General features: G+C 38.0%; 2 protein-coding genes across 2 annotated transcripts; one reads left to right on the forward strand and one right to left on the reverse strand.

Moving 5' to 3' along the window:
- The first annotated feature begins 812 nt into the window (after positions 1-812).
- On the forward strand, positions 813-5,168 carry LOC119744860 (26S proteasome complex subunit SEM1-like). The gene is made up of 3 exons (XM_038221035.1): positions 813-976; positions 2,679-2,775; positions 3,487-5,168. Exons 1-3 carry the CDS (start codon positions 877-879, stop codon positions 3,539-3,541), a joined length of 252 nt encoding a protein of 83 aa, XP_038076963.1. The 5' UTR covers positions 813-876; the 3' UTR covers positions 3,542-5,168.
- Positions 5,165-18,382, reverse strand: LOC119744859. The gene is made up of 15 exons (XM_038221034.1): positions 18,274-18,382; positions 17,241-17,397; positions 16,483-16,639; positions 15,151-15,453; positions 14,288-14,409; positions 13,509-13,631; positions 13,023-13,128; positions 12,536-12,696; positions 11,933-12,055; positions 10,272-10,349; positions 9,481-9,628; positions 8,599-8,708; positions 7,785-7,973; positions 6,469-6,559; positions 5,165-6,291 (listed from the first exon to the last, which is right to left on the reverse strand). Exons 2-15 carry the CDS (start codon positions 17,379-17,381, stop codon positions 6,173-6,175), a joined length of 1,971 nt encoding a protein of 656 aa, XP_038076962.1. The 5' UTR covers positions 17,382-17,397; positions 18,274-18,382; the 3' UTR covers positions 5,165-6,172.
- Between the last annotated feature and the right edge of the window lie 558 nt (positions 18,383-18,940).

An 18,940-nucleotide genomic window follows, 5' to 3' on the forward strand; every position in this document is an offset into this window, starting at 1 on the left:
TATCAACTTTAACGAATTTTTCTAACGTTTTTATGTGGGATTTTCCGAGATTTGTTCAAGTGTGCCATAGGAACCCCATTTATTTCACAGCTATATGGAGAACACTCCAGTCCGAGTCGGCCGAATTTTATGAGCAGAAATTGCCTCAGATTGCACCACAGAGCGGGGCCCTTAGCGGGCGGGCCCGAACCCCACGCCCAGCAGGCAGTTAGGGCTTCTGTCGTGCTGCGCGCACGCATTAGTATAGTGCTGATCAAGGTATGTCCCCCCCCTCCCCCCCCCCCCCCCCCCCCCCCCCCCACTTTTGAGATGACGCCCTTAGAAAAAAAGAAGTATAATTGAACCATTGAGTTACAGCGCCATGATAAAAAGATTAAAAATAAAGTGATTGGATGGAATAAAATTCCCATGGTATTTCTGTTTGCACTTGAATAAAGAAAATCACATAGTATATTTCTTTTGCAATGTATGAAGAATAGGTCTTGAAATTTATGACGGTAGGAGCTCCCCCTAAGTAATGACCTAATGAATAGTCATTTAACCATTCAAAAGAATTTAACCATTCCAAACCAAAGAGTCATGTCACCTTACGGTCCAATGATTAATGACTAATGATGGTGACTGTTTTGGGTTTTGTTTCTGTGGATAATAAAAGTTCTGTTTCCTGAATTTTCATTAGAAAAAATGAAAAAATGGAAATGTACAGTTTGTCAGTTAGTCTGGTACCTTCAGGCTTATTTTATCTTGAGCACAATAGTGAATAAGGATACAGGGTTTAATACAGTCTGCTCCCCTATGTTGAATCATGTATAAACAGTATTGTTAGATGTGGACACGCGACACAATTACTATATTCCGTGAGTAAGCACAAACAACATGGCAGACCAAAAGAAACAGGAGAAAAAGGCTCCCGAGAAAAAGGTTGATCTTGGATTGCTCGAGGAAGATGACGAATTCGAAGAGTTTCCAGCGGAAGGTCAGTATAAACTTAAACCCATTATTAGAACAATACTTCAAAAAAGTTTTGGGTTGTGTTCATTAAAATCATTTTAATTATCAAACTCACTCAGCCCCGCGACTGCGCTCGGCACCTTGGGGCGACTTGGCAGATGTGTACAAAATCTATAGTAGAAATAAGAACTATCTCGCCCCCTTCTTGACAGTCAAGCACATAGTTTTTTTTTTCAGTCATGATGTCAGTCGCTTCTGTAAAAGTTCTGTCTGTCTGTGGCCCTAGAACGGGTCTTGTTACACAAGACCCATAGTTCTAGGGGTATCACGTCTGTTGATGATACGAAGTGGCTATCGTTACGGCACTTGTTGTTTAGCGCCCTCTACGATATTTTTTTGATACGCACGCAGGTATATAATTATTTGTTTCCACACGTTTTATCGAGCAGTGCGCCAGCTCAGCCGATAGAGGGTAGGATTTTGCACCGCGAGGTTGCGGGTTCGAATCTCAGTTTTGCACTCAAATTTTTTTCCTTTTCTAACCTGAGGCTTTTGAGGATTTTTTTTAAAAGGGAAATAAAGTCCGAATTTCATAAAGTTCAAATTCACTTTTTTCCTTCTAATTTTATATTTTTTTGTCATGTTTTTTTATAAAAGTTGCCAGGTTGCAGTCTACCGTAACGATAGAAAATGGGAAATGCGTTACGGCTGCCGTAACAATAGCCACTGCGTTGATGATAAGCTTTTTATTTCTTTTTCACGAAGATGTTTTAAATTGACTCCAGTCCAACATTAATGGTAATCCTTACTTTTAGGACCCCATTCCTATATAGGAAGGGAAAGACTCACCAAAACAGTTGACTAAATGACACTCAAAATTGACATTCTGATACTTCTTGGCACATCTGAACAATTGGCAATGACACCTTCTTGACTTCTAAAGACTGCTTTAGCCTGCAAAAGTCACTTTGGTACTGGACAGACATCTGCAAAAGTCAGTTATGAACAGAACTCGTAAAAAATAGAGGTGTCCTAAAAGTAAGGATTACCACATTAATTTACAGAATACATTTTCTTTTTGTGATTTGTGGCTCTGGAGGATTTTGCTTAGCCAGCAAAATATTGTTTAAATCTTAAAATTAATGTGGCCTGACGTTGCGAACTTAGCAAGTTCTTCTTCAGAAGCTAAGACAGACCTCTGAAGAAGAACTTGCTAAGTTCGCAACGTCAGGCCACATTAATTTTAAGATTTATATATTTCAGGTCCACCCAGTCAGTAAGCAGTTTGCAGCAGTTTTACTTTTTTTCATCCTCTGTTTTAGCCTCTGAAGAAGAACTTGCTAAGTTCGCAACGTCAGGCCACATTAATTTTAAGATTTAATTTTTTTTGGCTCAAAATATTGTTTACTTAAATTTGACCGGCACTGGCTAAATACACCCTGCCTTAAAAAAAAAAGGAAGAAACTCGTACTCTCTGACGTTCAAGAATATACAAAAAATTGCAACGTTGTTTATGCCCCCCCCCCCAAAAAAAATAATAGTTCTGCTTCCAGTAGGACAAATGTACCCTACCCATCTATTTTGGCAGCCCCTACCGTATTTTTTTTTTGGGGGGGGGGGGGGAAATGAGGGGAAAAAACGAAAATCATCACTTATTACCAAAAATAAACGGCAAGTAAAACCATGCGTGTGCTGATTTTCTGGTCTTTTAAATTCTATCCATACAGAGTGGGCAAGTGAAGAGGAGGACCCAACAGACTCCAACGTTTGGGAGGACAATTGGGATGATGATAACGTCGAAGATGACTTCTCAAAACAGCTGAGGTGAGTATCTAGGGGTCCGTTATCTTAAACCTGTCTCAGAATGATGTTCCAGAGTAACAAACGGAAAGATTTCCATATAAGAAGTTCACTCAACACCCTGTGTGCAAACCCTATGAGAGTGGACTGAAAAATTCTAAGTGTTTTCTAAGAAAATGCTTGTATTTTCTCACTGCTCAAATTGACTTTGATGACATGAAATTGCTATCTGGGGGCTTGTTAGTCAATACAGAGGAAAATTAGTGAACTTCTTATATGGAAATCTTTCCGAACAAACTAAAATGTATGAGGAATTACTCTGGTCAATCCAAATAGAGTTAGGTTTCAGAGTAGGCAAACTTTATGTACATATTTTCCATTGACTGGAGTCTGGAGTTATTTCTCACAACGGCAACAGTTGACTTTTCATCAGAAGTTACTTGTTATCCCAAAACCACAAACTGAGTAATTTAGTTGATCACAACTTCATTTCGTAATGTCAGCCCAATCTTTCTGTAAGGTCTTCTAAAAAAGTTCACGTAGCTGATTTTTATATATGCCCTTTTGAGAAGTAACACAAGAAATTTGGTTTCCATAAATTCAGGATTTTTTAAGAGAAATTATTGTTACTCCTCAGATGAAAACAAACTCATTGCACATCAATCTGCTTGAGATTTTTTTTTAGTAAAATTAAAAGCTTTTCCCCAATATTTTTTTTTTTTTTTTTTTTTTTAGAGCGGAACTTGAAAAACAGGGCAGCAAGGACCAGTCAGAGCCCATGAAGACGTAGCACAAAGCAGAAATAAAGGGGGTCAAAGTTCAAGGGTCGCATCTGAGGTCATTTGACACTGGAAAAACCGGAGCAAGATTTCAAATAAGTTCCATAAACTCTCAGATAAGAATATCGGACTCCATTGTTCTAACAATTGCATATAATGTTTTGAAGCAGGCATAGGCTTTCATCACATTTCAGTTTTTGTGTCATATTTTGCATTTTAGATAAAGAGTTTCCAATAATTTGTTCTTGTAAGGAAAGGTATATTTTGAGAGAATGTCAATATGGCTACGGTTATTGCTTTCATTGCTTTAAAATCTAATATTTAAACTTTTCCATGGAAGTACCAAGAAACTATTGACCAATCCAAGCTTTTGTTTTTACTACCAGTGAATACCACAGACAACATAAAACTCAGGCTCTGATTGGTTGATTGGGTTTGCATCTTTGCATGGCATTCCTAATACTGTAAACCTTTACCAACTGTAAATGATGTAGAAATTCCACACATTTCTCAACGCCAGGTTCTTGTGTTTATCAATGTGCATCTTCTCCTGTTGTTGAAGAGTTTGAATATCCACCAATGGGTGGATGGCCACACCCCTTTATGTAAATGAAGGTATAGACTCCTTACATGAACAGTAAACGGCATTTTCTGACCACTTTCGAGAGCCCAGTTAACGCAACACTTCGCGTGCACGTACTTGATCGTGCGCGTATGGCGCAAAGAAAGTACGCACAACTTATTTCATGTTGAATGTGCTCAAAGGCATAGCATCTTAGCATGAGCGTCAGGCGGCGTCGGTAATGCATTCAACTGTCCCTTCTAGTGGTCACCCCAACTCTCCTTTGTTACCGTTGAGCGGGTACTTGTGTAGAGAGCCCGTTATCTAAATCTACCATCGAATAAGTGTTGAAGGCATCTTCATGGAAATGACTGCCACTGTTGGAGTTAGTGGAGCAGATCTGCTGCGGCCTTGTTAAAACTTGTTTTTTGAAAAATACTATTAAATCGCATTTCAATTAGAGGGACGGAGGTGTTCCATAACAAAATAATTTGCTGCTTTAACCCCTTCTCGCCGGTATTGTTCAGCCACGGACAGCAGCACAACGGGTGGAATGTGTACGTGCAGGCATTCAGTGGTTGTCTATGAATGGATGCGCTATGCAGCAGGAATGCGGCACTAGCAATCCCCGGCTTTTATCGAGCTGCATCTGGAGCTGTCAGCCACCGACAGTCAGCATCAAGGGGTTAGATGTAAAGCCTCTGTACTGATGACATCACACATTGTTTACACGTGCTTTTCTATGCGAGCCTGGTGGGGACGACGGTTTCATAGCCCTATAGAAAAGCGCACAAGTAAACGAAGTGCGACGTCATCGGTACAGAGGCGTATTCGACATGGTATTCTTGGTTTCAAGCGAGTAACAAACCACCAGTTGTTGATATAAATTTCTTGTTTAGCATGTTAATCCATAAAAACATTTTTAATACAAATACATGCATCGTCACTTTTTGTCCCCTCTATTTGAAGTATGTACACACACAAAAATGTCTTATGTTTATTGTTTGTTACATTCATGTAAGTTAACTTCTTAAAAGTAAGACTTTCAATAAAACTCAATTGTAAGAGCAACTTGAGTGAAACAAACTTGGTGTTATTTCATTACTTCATTCAAAACGTGCCGTTTGTTATGTACAAAAGTATTGCTTATTAGTACTTTTAATATTTATTACCATGAATATTCCATTCACCATTAATACGCATATTATTAAAAATAAAAAGAAATAATAATAATACATCACCTCCATTGACTGGGTTGCCAAAAAAAAACCTTTATTTTTCGAAGGCCGTAAATTTCTTGAAAACCTAGGGAACACTGCACACATCATTTATACAAAATAAAAATTGGAAATGCAATTATTTTCATAATTCCGGAGCAAGCCACATCACAAGTCCAGACACAAGTAACAGGACGACAAAATGACAAAGAAATGTCACAGTTCACGAATATAATAGCTTGTCACATGACTTGCCACATGACTTGCCACATGACGTGTGATGGCTTGATTACGACTGCATATTTCTTTATAAACTTTCTTAATATCAGTTTGATATTTGAAAATTAAGTTATAATGTTAATTTAAACTGTTTCTGTAAAATCAGTCACATTACACCCTTGCCCAACGGCTCCTTTTCAATTCATCTCTATTTCTATCAAATAAAAGTCACTACTGTATATGAAGGAAATACATTAAATCCTCTCAAAGGCATATTCAATACAAATTGAATAGTTGTTGAATCAAAATCATTAAAAAAAAACCTAGATTATGGAATGTAAGTTAGAATTTTACCATACATTGTATGTTCTAGTCCCAAATTGTGTACATGTAGTAACAGTTATTGCTCCATATACGCTTTCAGAAAAGTAACATATATACACTTAATCCAACCAAAGCATAAAAAATATTAAATATCAGATCTTTTAATAGCTGAAAGACACTTGTTAAAATGATTTTAGTTTACACTAAAGGATAAGACAGTTTTATGCCAGGGAAAAAATGTCCAGAGATATTATTTGATTACTTACAGAAGATTTTATTTTCTCCTGCATTTCCAAACTTATCCAAACAAGATGGGCCGCCTAAGACTGCACATTGTAAGGAATGTTCAGTTTGTTCCGCTTGTGAAGGAACACCAAGATGCCAACACCCAGCACAGCTCCGATTATCAGCATGGCGATTCCAAAACCGACAAAAGCTCCTGAAAGGAACAAAATCAAGAAATTTATTTGGCTCCAAAACCGGGATATATGATTCTTCCTTCCCTAATTTGATTCATCTTCAAAAGTACCGCAATGGCAGAGGGAGGAGATCCCTCAACAACATACTCCCCAAAACAACCAAACAGACAACCCAACAACCCAACGAGCAAACTCACCAGTGCTGAACTGTTGAGAGCCACTGTCTTCAGGCTGACTTTGCTTGAAGGAGTTTCGCAAGGTGTCGGGCTTCGCAGTCAAAGACTTCTCCTGAGAAAACAAACCAGCACGGAGATGTTTTCAAAACGCTGTCAAGAATAAGCCTCTTACTAGTGACGTCCCATGTTGTTTACTTGTGCGCTTTTCTACGGGGCTACGAAAGCGTCGTCCCAAGCAGGCTCCCATAAGAAAGCACTCGTGTAAACAAAGTGCGACATCATCAGTACAGAGGCTTATTAATAGATCTTGGAAGGACCTACTCACTATACTTGTCTTATGTTCACAGGGCACTTAACATGTTAAGTTTTTAAACAGAACAAATCTATCATATCTCTGTACCCATTTCTGATACAGTGGAATCTCGATCAGTCAAAGCTCAGGGGAATTGGGTCAAATTTTGAGTTAAGCAGAGTTTTGAGTTATCCAATCGATTTTCTATTCAACAACAATTGACGGGGATAAGTTTTTACTTTTGAGTTACATGTAGAAGGGTTTTTGAGTTAACAGGTTTTGACTTGTCAAGATTTCACTGTTTATAAATTTGGATAAAACAGTGCGTGGTAGGTATCAAACTATGAAATATTTCATCAGGCATAATGTTCAGTAAGCCATTGCCAAGATATTTATTACTTAGACTATATATATTTTTTTTTTCTGATGAATGTCTCGTTCAATTTGGGTGAAGCATTGAACAGTGTCTCAACATTTCACAATATGTACTGTAAAATTATGTCTGGCGATACTTTTTCTTTGTCCGATTTTCTGCTGATAGCTTTCACTTCATACTAACAAAATCACCTGTTAACATTGTGACCTAACAAGCATGTGCAGACATTTCTTGAGGGAACTATTGTAACAGATTTTCAAAATTATGTCGTCTACCACCGACGCATACCGCATTACAAAACATCTCTAACGGAAATGCCCATTTAATTGTTAAATTGCTGTAACCCCAACACTTTGAAGGACTTCCTTATGTGTTACTGCTTATTTGAACATGAAGTTTTAAGCTAACTTTGCCAAATCCTTCAAAAATCCACCAAAACGTTTTAGAATATTTGATTTTTGTTTTTATAGATCCAAGCCACTGTCACTTTACACAGATTTGATGCTCCTTGGACATTTAAGAACAAAGTATGTGCCATCAGTTTCCCGCAAAGTGGAAGATTTAGGTTAATTCGGAAGGTTTTTTTTTGTGTGGACTACACAGCCCAAGGAAGTTAGAGTTAAAAAGGATAGCACCATGATTTGAATATATATCACAAGTAATCTTTACCGTGCCATTGTAGTTAAACTTGACATGGAACGGCTCCTCCGCATTGACGCTATTGATCAGCAGCTCTAGGGCCACTGCAGCATCTGTCAGCGACGGCTGTTTGATCATATCCACCGCGTCTCCTTTGACCGCGGGAACTCCAAGCAGGTCGAAGAAAACCGTAGTCACCTTATCGATGTCCTCCGCTGCCTGTGCATTCAACAGAATCACGGCATTTTTTAAAAATTTGTGTAGTCATTTAAGGCCATAGGGGGTAAAGACTTGGATGGTTTTTTAAAAACATTTCATTTGATCAGATTAGTCTTGGTCTATAAAACTTTTATAAACACATTTGTCTTTCTTTTCTAACATTTCCTTTCAAATGTCAAACGAGATCATAAGGCCAAATTTTTTTTTTTTAAATCTGCTTCCGGTTTCCCTACCTACCCTATTTTGATAGCCCCTTACCTAATTATGTTGGGGGAAAAATGAGAAAAAAAACACCCAAAACCATCGATTTCTACCTTTTACCGATTAATTACACGCAGACGCCTCCATATGATCGTACAAAAAAGTGGCAACAAAATTCTCTACCTATCCACCCTATTTTCAAATGCCATGTACCGGTTATTAGAAGCAGTTTTTTTGAGTGTCCAAGTTGCTGTTTGACTTGTTTCAATGTAATTTTTTTTTTTTTTACCAAAAAAAGGTTTATCCGATCAGAAAAACTTTCAGGATGTTGAATAACGTCTCTTTTTACACAACAGAAAATGGAAAGCTTATTAAAAACGTTTTGTTGGTTTATTTTAATTTAAAACTTGATTATAAAACTTACAAACACATTTGCAATTCTTGTCGGTGAGATTCCTGCGGCCGTAGCCAGACTGTGCGCCACTCCATAGTAGAATCCAATGGTATTGTTTGCAATGACCATGTTGTAAATACCTAAATGCAAAAATACAAAAATGTGCTTATTTTTTAGTTGTCTCTTTTCAGTGTCTGATTTGTATTTGTGCTGTTGCAGTTCTTATTTCTGAGAACTGATTTTACAGAAAAGTTTGGACAGTTTTCTTACATCATCGTGAAAAGTTAAAAACTTGAGGAAGAAAGCTGTTAAACGTTATTTAAAGAGTTGAAGAAATATTTTGCTTAATCCCAACTCCCTACTGTCTTTTACTAAGTACTGGACCAAGTCCACCAAATCCATGCATCACACTGCTCACAATGTGTGCTTTGCTTAAGGCTTCCAGGCCCAAGTCCATCACACTCCATCAATATTTAGTCAAACCAGGCCTGCAGGCATAGGCGTCGCCAAGATTTTTTTCTAGAGGGGGGCAAAGCACATTTTCCCCAAAAAAAATCCCTCTATTTTCCAGCATTTTCCCGATTTATCATTTTTTCAAGCGTGGGCAGGGACATTTGGCCCCCCCCCTAACCCTTTCAATTAACAACATTATGATATCGCGCCTCGTTATCTTTCTTTTTTCCCTCTTTTTTTATGGCTTGCAGGACTAAATCCCCCTAAAATCCACCGAATTGGGGGGGGGGGTATGGATTTTGATGGAGTTGGGAAGGTTTAGAAGGTTCATGAAAAAAAATCTGGAAAAAAAACTATTTACCAGAAAAATTACAATTTTTTTGGCAGAGAGATATTGAGGAATGAGGGGGGGGGGGGGAGGGGGGTGGAGGAAAATCCATCATATAAGGAAACTCTTACCCATCTCCAAGATGTCAAAGGCAAATTCCTTGCTGTTCCCGCTATCGAAGCACGGGGAGAGGTCAAAATGGGAAGGATCCACATTGGCCGTGTCAAAGTGGAAATGGTTCATATCAAAGCTCCCGTTAACCAACTTGCCTTTGTCCGTCTTCAACAACAACAACAAGAAGAAACAAAATATTAACAACGAGACTTCGCCTCGCGGTTTAGCGGGGGCTTTGCAGGCTGTCGCCTGCTCCACAGGCGAGAGGCGGCTTTTCTGCCTGTCGACCGCTTCTTTAGTCGGGCAACTCGTGAACACACACACGCGCATTTGTTTGTGGTGTAAATCAAGGTTTTTCTTTTGTTCCCCTTCCCTTTTCCTTTGTTTGTACTCACTTTTTCGCAACAGCTCTCATTGGTTTTGTACACGTTTTCTAATCGAGGTCGTCCTCGATTTGGTTCCTGTCCTCAATTCACCGATGATGTTGCACGTGTGTGTCCTCGATTTACACCACAAACAAACGCACCCATACAAGTGTGTATTTGCCTGCAATTAGGGACCCCTATTGTCCCTCTTTTGTTTGTTAATAGTAAAGCGGTGATTAAAAAAAAACAAGTTTTGAACAAAGACGAACATGATTTTTATCATATGAATAATTTTAACTGAATTAGAGGGGCACACGTGATGAACCATAAACATGTCAGCAATGACCTTGATGCGATGGTTAACAATAATATTTTGCATTTTCATGGCTGCAGCTTCAGTTAGTTCTATACAAATTGAGCCCGCTGCGTAATAGATCAAATACCTTCATGGTCCAATGAACCTTAGACATGATGGGCATATTGGTGGACTTATTCAATCCTCCTTGGGTGTTCCATGCATCCTTAATGAAAATGAAAAAAAGAAGACACGAATTACAATTTAAATTGTCAATTTATGTTCAAATGAAGGCTTTGTTTCCAAAACGTGATAAATGCCATTTTGTTACCTTTTTCAAAGTCAGTTTTGATGACTGTCATATTGTTAAACACGGTTTAAGAGCACAAAGCGAAAGATGTAGTTTAAAAACAGCTGTTTTAATAAGGGAATAAATGTGTGCTCCGGAGGTTTTTATCACTCTGTTTAATACCACTTAGAGTCTGGGTGCTGATAATTACCCGAGCCGGAGGCGAGGGTAATTATCAGCACCCAGACTCTAAGTGGTATTAAACAGAGTGATAAATACCGACGGAGTACATATTTATTCCCATTCATAAATACCTTTTCGGTAAAAAAAAATCATATAATTCGTTCAAAACATCCCGATTTTGTTCAACAAATTCACTTTATGCTTTTTGAATCATCCCTCCTGCAAAATAATGGAGTGTTCAGCTGGCGAGTAAGATGAAAACAACCCTTTTATGGACATTGACGCGCGCGTATCATGTTCTATGCGATGTCGCGCAGAACGCACCTGGCGCGTTGCGTTTTGAATTTAGAACTATAAAATTCTAACTCCCTGGTAGTGTTGCGCATGCCTACGTGAGGATTGTGAACGTTCAACCAATGAAACGATAAGAGGCACTGGATTTTTAGGAGTCCACATTTTATTGTGACACTGGAAAAGTGTTTAAGACCAGCTAGCCATGTCTTTATCATCCGTTTAATACCGGCCACGTGACGGGCTCTCGACCAATAGGAATGGCTAAACTGTCTGAGGTGTTTATGAATACTGTGTATGCTCTATAAATTCTCACATCCGTGCAACTTTCTCACTTTTTTTTCAAAAAGATCTATCGCATTTTGAAAATAAAGTTTTCAAAATCAAGTCCATATATTGATTATTTAAGACTGGTTTGATTATTTAAGACTGGTTTGGCAACAAGCTGATGTGTTTAACTTGCCACAAATCTTAGGTTTTTGTGTGAATAATACATTTTTTTAAAACTTTGGTAATATAATATCCCCAAAAAAAATCAGGTGTATAAAATTTTGGAGCATGGTCCCAGATTAGGGGTATGCATTTACAGGTAGAACAGGAGCCGGGTACCAGATTGAAAAAAAACACCGGTACCCAGGTACCGGTTAAAAAAAAATAACCCCTAAAATTCAAATCTCGGAAGTTGCTGTTCAGATTGTTCATAAAGGTCCACATGCTAATACTACTACAGGAACATTGGTGCATAAAAACAGCAAGATACAAGTGTGTACAGTGAGATTTATAGCTTTACGATGTAAACTGCAACTTTCTCGAGCGTCATGAATGTGAAGTATGTTTTGTTTCCTCACAATTCCCCACAAATGGCATTCAAACCTTTCTTTTTCATCGTCTGAGAAATTACTAATTAATATGTTAAGTTGCAAACGGGTACCAGATTCCATAATCTAGAACCGGTTCCTGACATCAACGGTCGGGTACTCGGGTACCCGGTTCCGATGCACAGCCCTACCCCAGATGAAAACACAAGTTGACAAAAGCTATCTTACAGTTGTGTAGAACAATTCCCAGGTACTGTTGACTTGAGATGATGCGTTATGTGTTAGCCAATTTGGTTTCCACTCGTTCGTGGCCACAATCCAGGATTCTGCCTGCATTCCACGTAGCTCGGTCTAACGCAAGAGAAATAATTGCAGGAAGTTTGAGAAATTATTTTGCAGGTCTGCTGGAACTTCGGCAAAACCCAAAGTTTGCAGATTTCTGAAGTTTCTAATGATTTGAGAGAAGGGTGGTTACCAAACATGTTCAGAGGCAGAACTTGAGCTTGCTACTTTTTCTTTGCCTATTGTAATTTGTAATAACAATTCAGTATGGTTTGCAATTCCTTACCCCCCCCCCCACAAAAAATAACAAAATGCAGAAGATAAATTTCACCTTTTAAGAATGGACATGTTATATCTTCATCCCTTTTTTTCCCCTTAAACAATCCAAAACATGAAAATTTCGGGGATTTCAGGACGCAGTGCCCCTTAAAATAGGGGTATATATACAACTCACAAAAATCACTAATACTTTGACCCTTTTTTTTTTTTTTTTTTTTTTTTTTTTTTGGCAATATAATTATTTTATTAATTTTTTTTCTGGGTACTAACTATTCCTTGGTACTGCCAGTCTCGGGTGTCATAGTGAATGAAACTGGCAATACTCTTCATCTGAACGTGAACGTGGTCGGGCGATTCTGCGTCCGAGGAAAACAGGGATATGGGGGTGACGTTGCAAAAACCAGTGTTCTGGTTGATTCGGTACGTCAGCCCTGCAAAACAAAAATGAGGATTAGGAATATGAACTAAAGTTTTTGAAAAATGAAGTATAAAAATATCACCGATAATAGGCCTGTTGAAGTTTACCACCAACCACTACGCAGAACATAAATTTGAATAATCTTTAACTAAAATATGCAGGCTTTCTGAGAATTTATTGGGTAAATGTGGACCTTTTTGGCACACCTTTTTAACAAAAGGCGGCGAAGTATTTTTTGTTACAGTATGTTTCCTGACACCCAAGGCAATTTTTTTTCCTCCTTTGTCTGTCTAAAGACGTGAAACATGCTTCAAATTAGTGGAACAAATAGTGAAGTACCAGTATTGAAGTCATCCATGGAACGGTACGACGTCGGTACGATGGAACCATTCATTGTGAAACTGTAATAGGCAACAACCGTCTTGCTCTTGTAGTTATAAACCTCCTACAATGTTAAGGCAAAATGGAGAATTATGTTGAATTGTGTCAATATTGGTCACTTTTTTGGTATAAGTTGGCAGCAAAAGTCTGAGTTTTTTTCTCAGGTACGGAAATAGAAAGCAACCAGTCAATATTGGACATTTGGTACAAAGACTTTAAAGAATTCACTTTACTCTGGACCACTACAATTAATGGAAGTTTTCAACCCAAAACACGACTATCAAAATGAATTTTATTTTAAGATATCGACATAAAGTTCATTTTTTTGCTCAGTGAAAACACACACACACAGAAAAACAAGAATCACATTCTGTTTTCTTTTAACTTTAGAAATAAACTCTTCATATTCTGGATGCCTTTTTTATTATCCACGCAATGACTTACCGACATATAGAAGACTTGTTTCATTCCTGGGAGCACAACTTCAACGCTCATGGAGAACTGATCGGGTATCTTCGGTAGTGGCTTGAGACTTTTACGGCCTGGGCACACCACTCCCAGTTGAGGCTGATTATGACAGGAAAATTTAGAATCAATTCAGGCATTTGTTCATGATTTATTTTTCTGGAAACTTCTATCAATATAAGCATGGAGCTATAACTCCATGATATTTAACGTAAAATCTTGCATTACAAATTTTTAAGTTTGGGAAGGCCAGTGTCCGGTGTTCACGCGTTCCATAGTTTTATTTCAATTGTCTTTTTTAATCAAATCCTTAAAAAATCAACTTTTTTTGCGCAACTGGAAAACATTTCTTTATGTCAAGATCCAATTTACATTGTACTTTTCAATCTAATTCAAAAACTTTTGTATTATTTTACTGAATTTTTTCCAAGTTTCTGTTTTTCCCTTACATATGCAGACTCACAGCAGATCCACTTACAGAGAACTGACCAAATTTGGGAACTTGGTGAAGAAAACACAAATTTCAAAGGAAATTAGGAATTGACAAACAGCAAGAGAAATAAATATTTTAAGAACTGCTTAAACGTTTTTAAACAATACAAAAATACATATTTTCTGGCTTTTGCCGGGGGAGGGGGGGGGATTATTGCTCGCCAAGGGAGGCCCGGCCCCACCAGCCCCCCCCCCCCCCCCCCCTCCTTGGCGACGGGCCTGAGGGCCACGCCACGTTAGGGTACACCAACAGTATTTCAGCTTACCTCAAATGAGCGATCAGGAAATTCCGGATGAAACTGTACGTCAAAGAACTCATACACGTGACTGTAGGAGTGAGTGCCATTCACAGGCACCACATGTCCGTGGATGAACTTTCGGTTGGAAGCTAAAAAATTCGAGAAAGAAATTAACCGAACCTTAACAACACCGAACATTATTTAAAGTTTTACACTTTTTTTCACCAATTTTGTTCTTTTTCTCTTAAAAATAGGCTTTTATTTTCATGTCGTTTTGATGCACAAATGGATCTTCCCCACATGATCAGTACTAAAATGGGCACGAGAACTAATCTACCCTGCAATTAAGAATTGGCTTATCATCAAGAGGCAAATAATTTAAAGTTTGTAAAATAAAAATTCCGTAACTAAATGTGAGCCTTTTTAGTTATTGTCTCATTCAAAAATGAAAAACTTTTGTATCGCTAGAAGAAAAAAACCCCAGCAATTTAGAAAAAAATTCAAGCTTGAAGTAACAAAGGAGAGAGTGTAGTATCCACTTCAGCGGTTGTGTAGAAAGTCTACAGAGAGTCAAAACCATTTTTAAAGTATTTCCTAACAAAACTGGAAATTTTTCTCAGTCCCAAATTCACAATTTTTCAACATTTTTGCAATGACTGACCTTCACTGAGATTTACCATTTTTTTTTAAAATATGAAATATATATTCGGGGGTTTGGGTTCCGCTTTTTTTTGGCACTCCCCCTGTACAATGAAAAAAGTGGCGTCGGGATGCAACATTCTTTCCGTCAAACACAGCACAGACAGTAACATATTTCTTTCAGGTAATTTCTTAATTTTGCTCAAGAAAGGTAATGAAAACAATTACCCAATCTTAATTAATCATATCACCTGTTCCATTCAGCGCCAATCTGAGTGGTATCTGGGAATCCCCTTCAGCGTTAATGTGTTCAGGAACGGTGAAGTAATAGTCCAGCAACATCGTGCCGTTGGTTTGCTCGTTGTACAGACAGCTCTGCCAGTGGTCTGCGGGGATTCCCCGGATGTACGTGGTGCCGATGTAAGTCTCGTTGTAGGAGGCGCCAAACTTGAGGATGTCGGCAACGCTGCCGATGTGGGCTGTGCCGTTCTGTAGCTGGAAGCCGAAGATGTTGAAACCATTGGCCGTCAGGTTTTGTACATGGCAGCCAGCGCCTGTACAAAATTCACAAAATTCCTCTGAAATTTTGAAGGATTCGAACCGGCAACCTCCAGAATGCCACACCAGTGTTTTACCTATGGAACAATCCTATGTTAACAGTCTTTAAGTATTAATAATACCAATTGTTTCAATCACAAAAGATGACTTGGTTAAAGGGAAGATGCACCATTTGCAAACATCACAAAATGAAATGATCAAATTATCGCGAAATATCTTTACTGGATTGTTAGGGAATGACAGTCCTGTAAAAGCATCCTGTAAAATTGTGGCTCCTGGTGTGCTGACCTTGTCAAGAAAAACTGTATTTTTCCAACGCTGGTCAGCCGACCAGCGTTGGAGAAAACTGGCCTTTTTTCAAAAACTGCTCATAATTAAGTTATTCCGCATTTTCTTTGCAATTGATTACACATCTGTGAAGAGGTACATGCCAGCTAGACTGATTCTCTGATCTTACAATTCCCAAAAGTCTATAAATTGCTCTGTTTCATCTTAAGAGGGGTCAAGGAACCAGAATACATGAGCATTGTTAGTTTTCTTGGATTTTCCAGCATCTCCGAACCCAAAACATGACGCAAGTCAATTTAACAGTATTTGCTATAGCATACTCATTCAACAAATCCATCTAATTCTAAAAATTGCAGCAAAAGCAAATGTTGTACATTCCCTTTAAGAACGAATTTGTAACCCTGCAAAATTAATCAGCAAATTTCTAGCAGTGCAGTCTTGCTAAAATAAATATTTTTTAAAAAGAAGAAAACTATCCTTGACAAACATTGTTGAACATTACAACTTATATTTTCTATCAGTTTGCTTTTCCTCCATTTTAGGGCAATTTTTTTTCTGTTTATTATTTTTTTTGGGGGGGGGGATTTATGGATGATGTAATTTTGTTGCTTGTTGTTCATATAAAACAAAAGAAATGATGTATTTTTAAATTTCAAATAGATGTGTAAATTTCAATAAATCGTGTAATTTTTATGAACAATCGTCTATGTTAAAACTAACAAATGCTACAAGCCTACCTGGTCTGACCCTGATGATTTCCTTGGTCTCATAGTTGACCACTGTCTGTGAAATATGTCCAGCATAGATATTGTGGACGGCGCCACGATTATTGATAGAGTCGTAGTACTCCACCACTTCGATTGTATGATTCCACCCAAGAATGTTTGCCTCTACCTGTTCAAGTAAATGTAACCAAAAAATAAAAATCCATAGAATGACTCAAACAGACACATTTGTAAAGAATATTAGAAAAACAATTGTGAGACTGAAAAAAAATAAGAAAATGCTATATTCAAAACATCTTAAAGATGTACAATGTTCTGTCCATGATCCTCAACAAATTCGATATTTTTCTGCTGAAGAATTTTATTTTAGCCCAAAACTAACTTTTTTTCACAAAATTCAAGACCAAACAAATGGTGATATTACAAATAAAATTTACAATTTCATGACAGAAAACTGTTCATGTACATGGCTGTCTATGGCCACAACATCTGCGTTGTAACATGGTCAGATCAGAGAAATTCTTGAAATGATCAGAATAAAATTTCATGTCACAAATTCAAGAATAAACTTGGCAAAATTGAAAAGAAACACATATTATATTTTTAAAAAATAATACATTTCAGAACTTTTCAGTCAATACTTCAAAAGATTACCAAACAGTCTTGATTAAAAATAATTAAAAGAACAGACATCTCCTTCAACAAAAATTGACAACCCCCCCCCCCCCCCCCATCCCCCAGGAAATAAAAATGCTCGTGTTTATACACACCTTCAACATAAACTGTTCTGGAAGAAGGGGAAGGGGCGGTCCCTCTCCTTTCGGACCGTGGGGGGTGCAGACATTTGGGTCGGGCTGCGATTGCACACCAACTATAAGACAGGCGCTCAAGGATAACCTGCAACAATGCATTCGCCATGTTTGTCCTCTGTTGAAAATTCAGGAAGAATCAGACGATGTTTACCTTCACTCCGACAAATTTAAAGCAAGATATAGTTATAGAGTTATTTGAAATTTGCTTTCGCTTCTTAAAATGTTCCAGAAAAGTTGCAAACAAAAATTTTCCTGAAAAATTCAAAATAAAATTTGTATTATTTTTTTCCTTCCAGCCTCCAAAATTCCAAAATTTTAGCCAAATGAGGTCCTAAAATACCTTGTGGTAAATGTTTTACCTCCCCCCACTTTTCAGTGCAATAAACCTTTTCTGTTTGACTTGAGTCCATAAATGTTGGTTTACACATGTTTGTCTAGGCAAATGTCAATGGTGCCACGTTAAACAGAACACAGAAGTCCGGCCTTTGTAGTTGTGAAGCTAGGTTCAATAATTAGCAATCACAATTAAAAGCTCGTGAAAGCGTACCAGCAGTAATAAGTAATCATGGAAGTGGATTCTACATATTGGAACATGACACATATACACGCGATGATCTAGGGACCGCTTGTGTACATTGTCATATTGCCATATCTAAGCAAATCTTGCTCGTCTTGTGATGCTAAAACTCCTCCTACTGACCCTAGGCATTCAAAACATCCAACTACAATTTATAATGTAAATATTAAAGTACTTTTACATATTTCTTTATTTGTGAACACTGTGGAAATAAAGTGAACTGAACGAATGGCACTCAGATCGAGCATCGTTGACGACTTTGACAATTTTCATGCATGGTATTATTAGAAGTGAGAATTGTATACACAACTGACAAAACCTAGATGAAATGATCGTTTCAACCAGTGATCAGACCAAATGGGTATAGAAATTTGAAAGATATTTGGTATAGATTTGGTCTGCATCATAACTCACCTTTATTGCTATGCTACGTCAAGTTGTTTATGAATTTCCGCATTCGACACTGATGATTGATTACCTCGTCTGCGCGCACTTACGTATGGTAGGTTGCTTTTGATGGGACGTCACGTGCGCTTACGTTATTGCCGCCTTTTATTCCACCTGCTCTGAATAACAATGCCGTTTTTGCTACATCCCAGTGATCTCCTGGTACAACTGTCTGGCGCAGTAAAAGTTACATAACATCTTATGCAGTGGACGCATAATGAGCGAGTTTAATTTTATTTAGGGGGGACAGACTTAAACATGTACTGATGGTGCCTACAACGAATATTCATGAACGAGCGAAAAAGGGTTTGCGTTTCCTTGCCTTTAGCAACAATTAAGGTACCAAAATGCTGTGGTCGAAGGTCTTCTACAGAATGGGGGAGAGAAAATTACTAAAAGAAGTCTTGAAAAAATGCGTTTGACTTTCACCTCGAAAAATAGACTTTGCTATTTGCCTCAAACGAAAAAAATCTGCGACGTTATTAGTGCTGATATTACTTCCTAAAATCGAATTGAAATGGCTGAGTGCCAGACAATCGGCTCTCGTAGGGTATAGGGCGGGTTCATTTGTGCGCAATAAAGCCCTTTTTTCAGAGAGCTGCAGACGCCCGAAATCGGAATCAAGTAGTTTTTT

Source organism: Patiria miniata, unplaced genomic scaffold, assembly GCF_015706575.1.
Source record: "Patiria miniata isolate m_02_andy unplaced genomic scaffold, ASM1570657v1 HiC_scaffold_7, whole genome shotgun sequence".
Classification (NCBI taxonomy): Eukaryota; Metazoa; Echinodermata; class Asteroidea; order Valvatida; family Asterinidae; genus Patiria; species Patiria miniata.

What these genes read in the sequence shown, in the direction of transcription:
- LOC119744860 (XM_038221035.1), top strand. Translation starts at nt 877, where the DNA reads ATGGCAGACCAAAAGAAACAGGAGAAAAAGGCTCCCGAGAAAAAGGTT. An exon ending in CGAAGAGTTTCCAGCGGAAG is followed by an intron (nt 977 to 2,678) that starts GTCAGTATAAAC and finishes CTATCCATACAG; the next exon opens with AGTGGGCAAGTGAAGAGGAG. An exon ending in GACTTCTCAAAACAGCTGAG is followed by an intron (nt 2,776 to 3,486) that starts GTGAGTATCTAG and finishes TTTTTTTTTTAG; the next exon opens with AGCGGAACTTGAAAAACAGG.
- LOC119744859 (XM_038221034.1), bottom strand. Translation starts at nt 17,381, where the DNA reads ATGCATTGTTGCAGGTTATCCTTGAGCGCCTGTCTTATAGTTGGTGTG. An exon ending in CAGAACAGTTTATGTTGAAG is followed by an intron (nt 16,640 to 17,240) that starts GTGTGTATAAAC and finishes TTACTTGAACAG; the next exon opens with GTAGAGGCAAACATTCTTGG. An exon ending in AGTTTAACTACAATGGCACG is followed by an intron (nt 6,560 to 7,784) that starts GTAAAGATTACT and finishes TTGTTTTCTCAG; the next exon opens with GAGAAGTCTTTGACTGCGAA.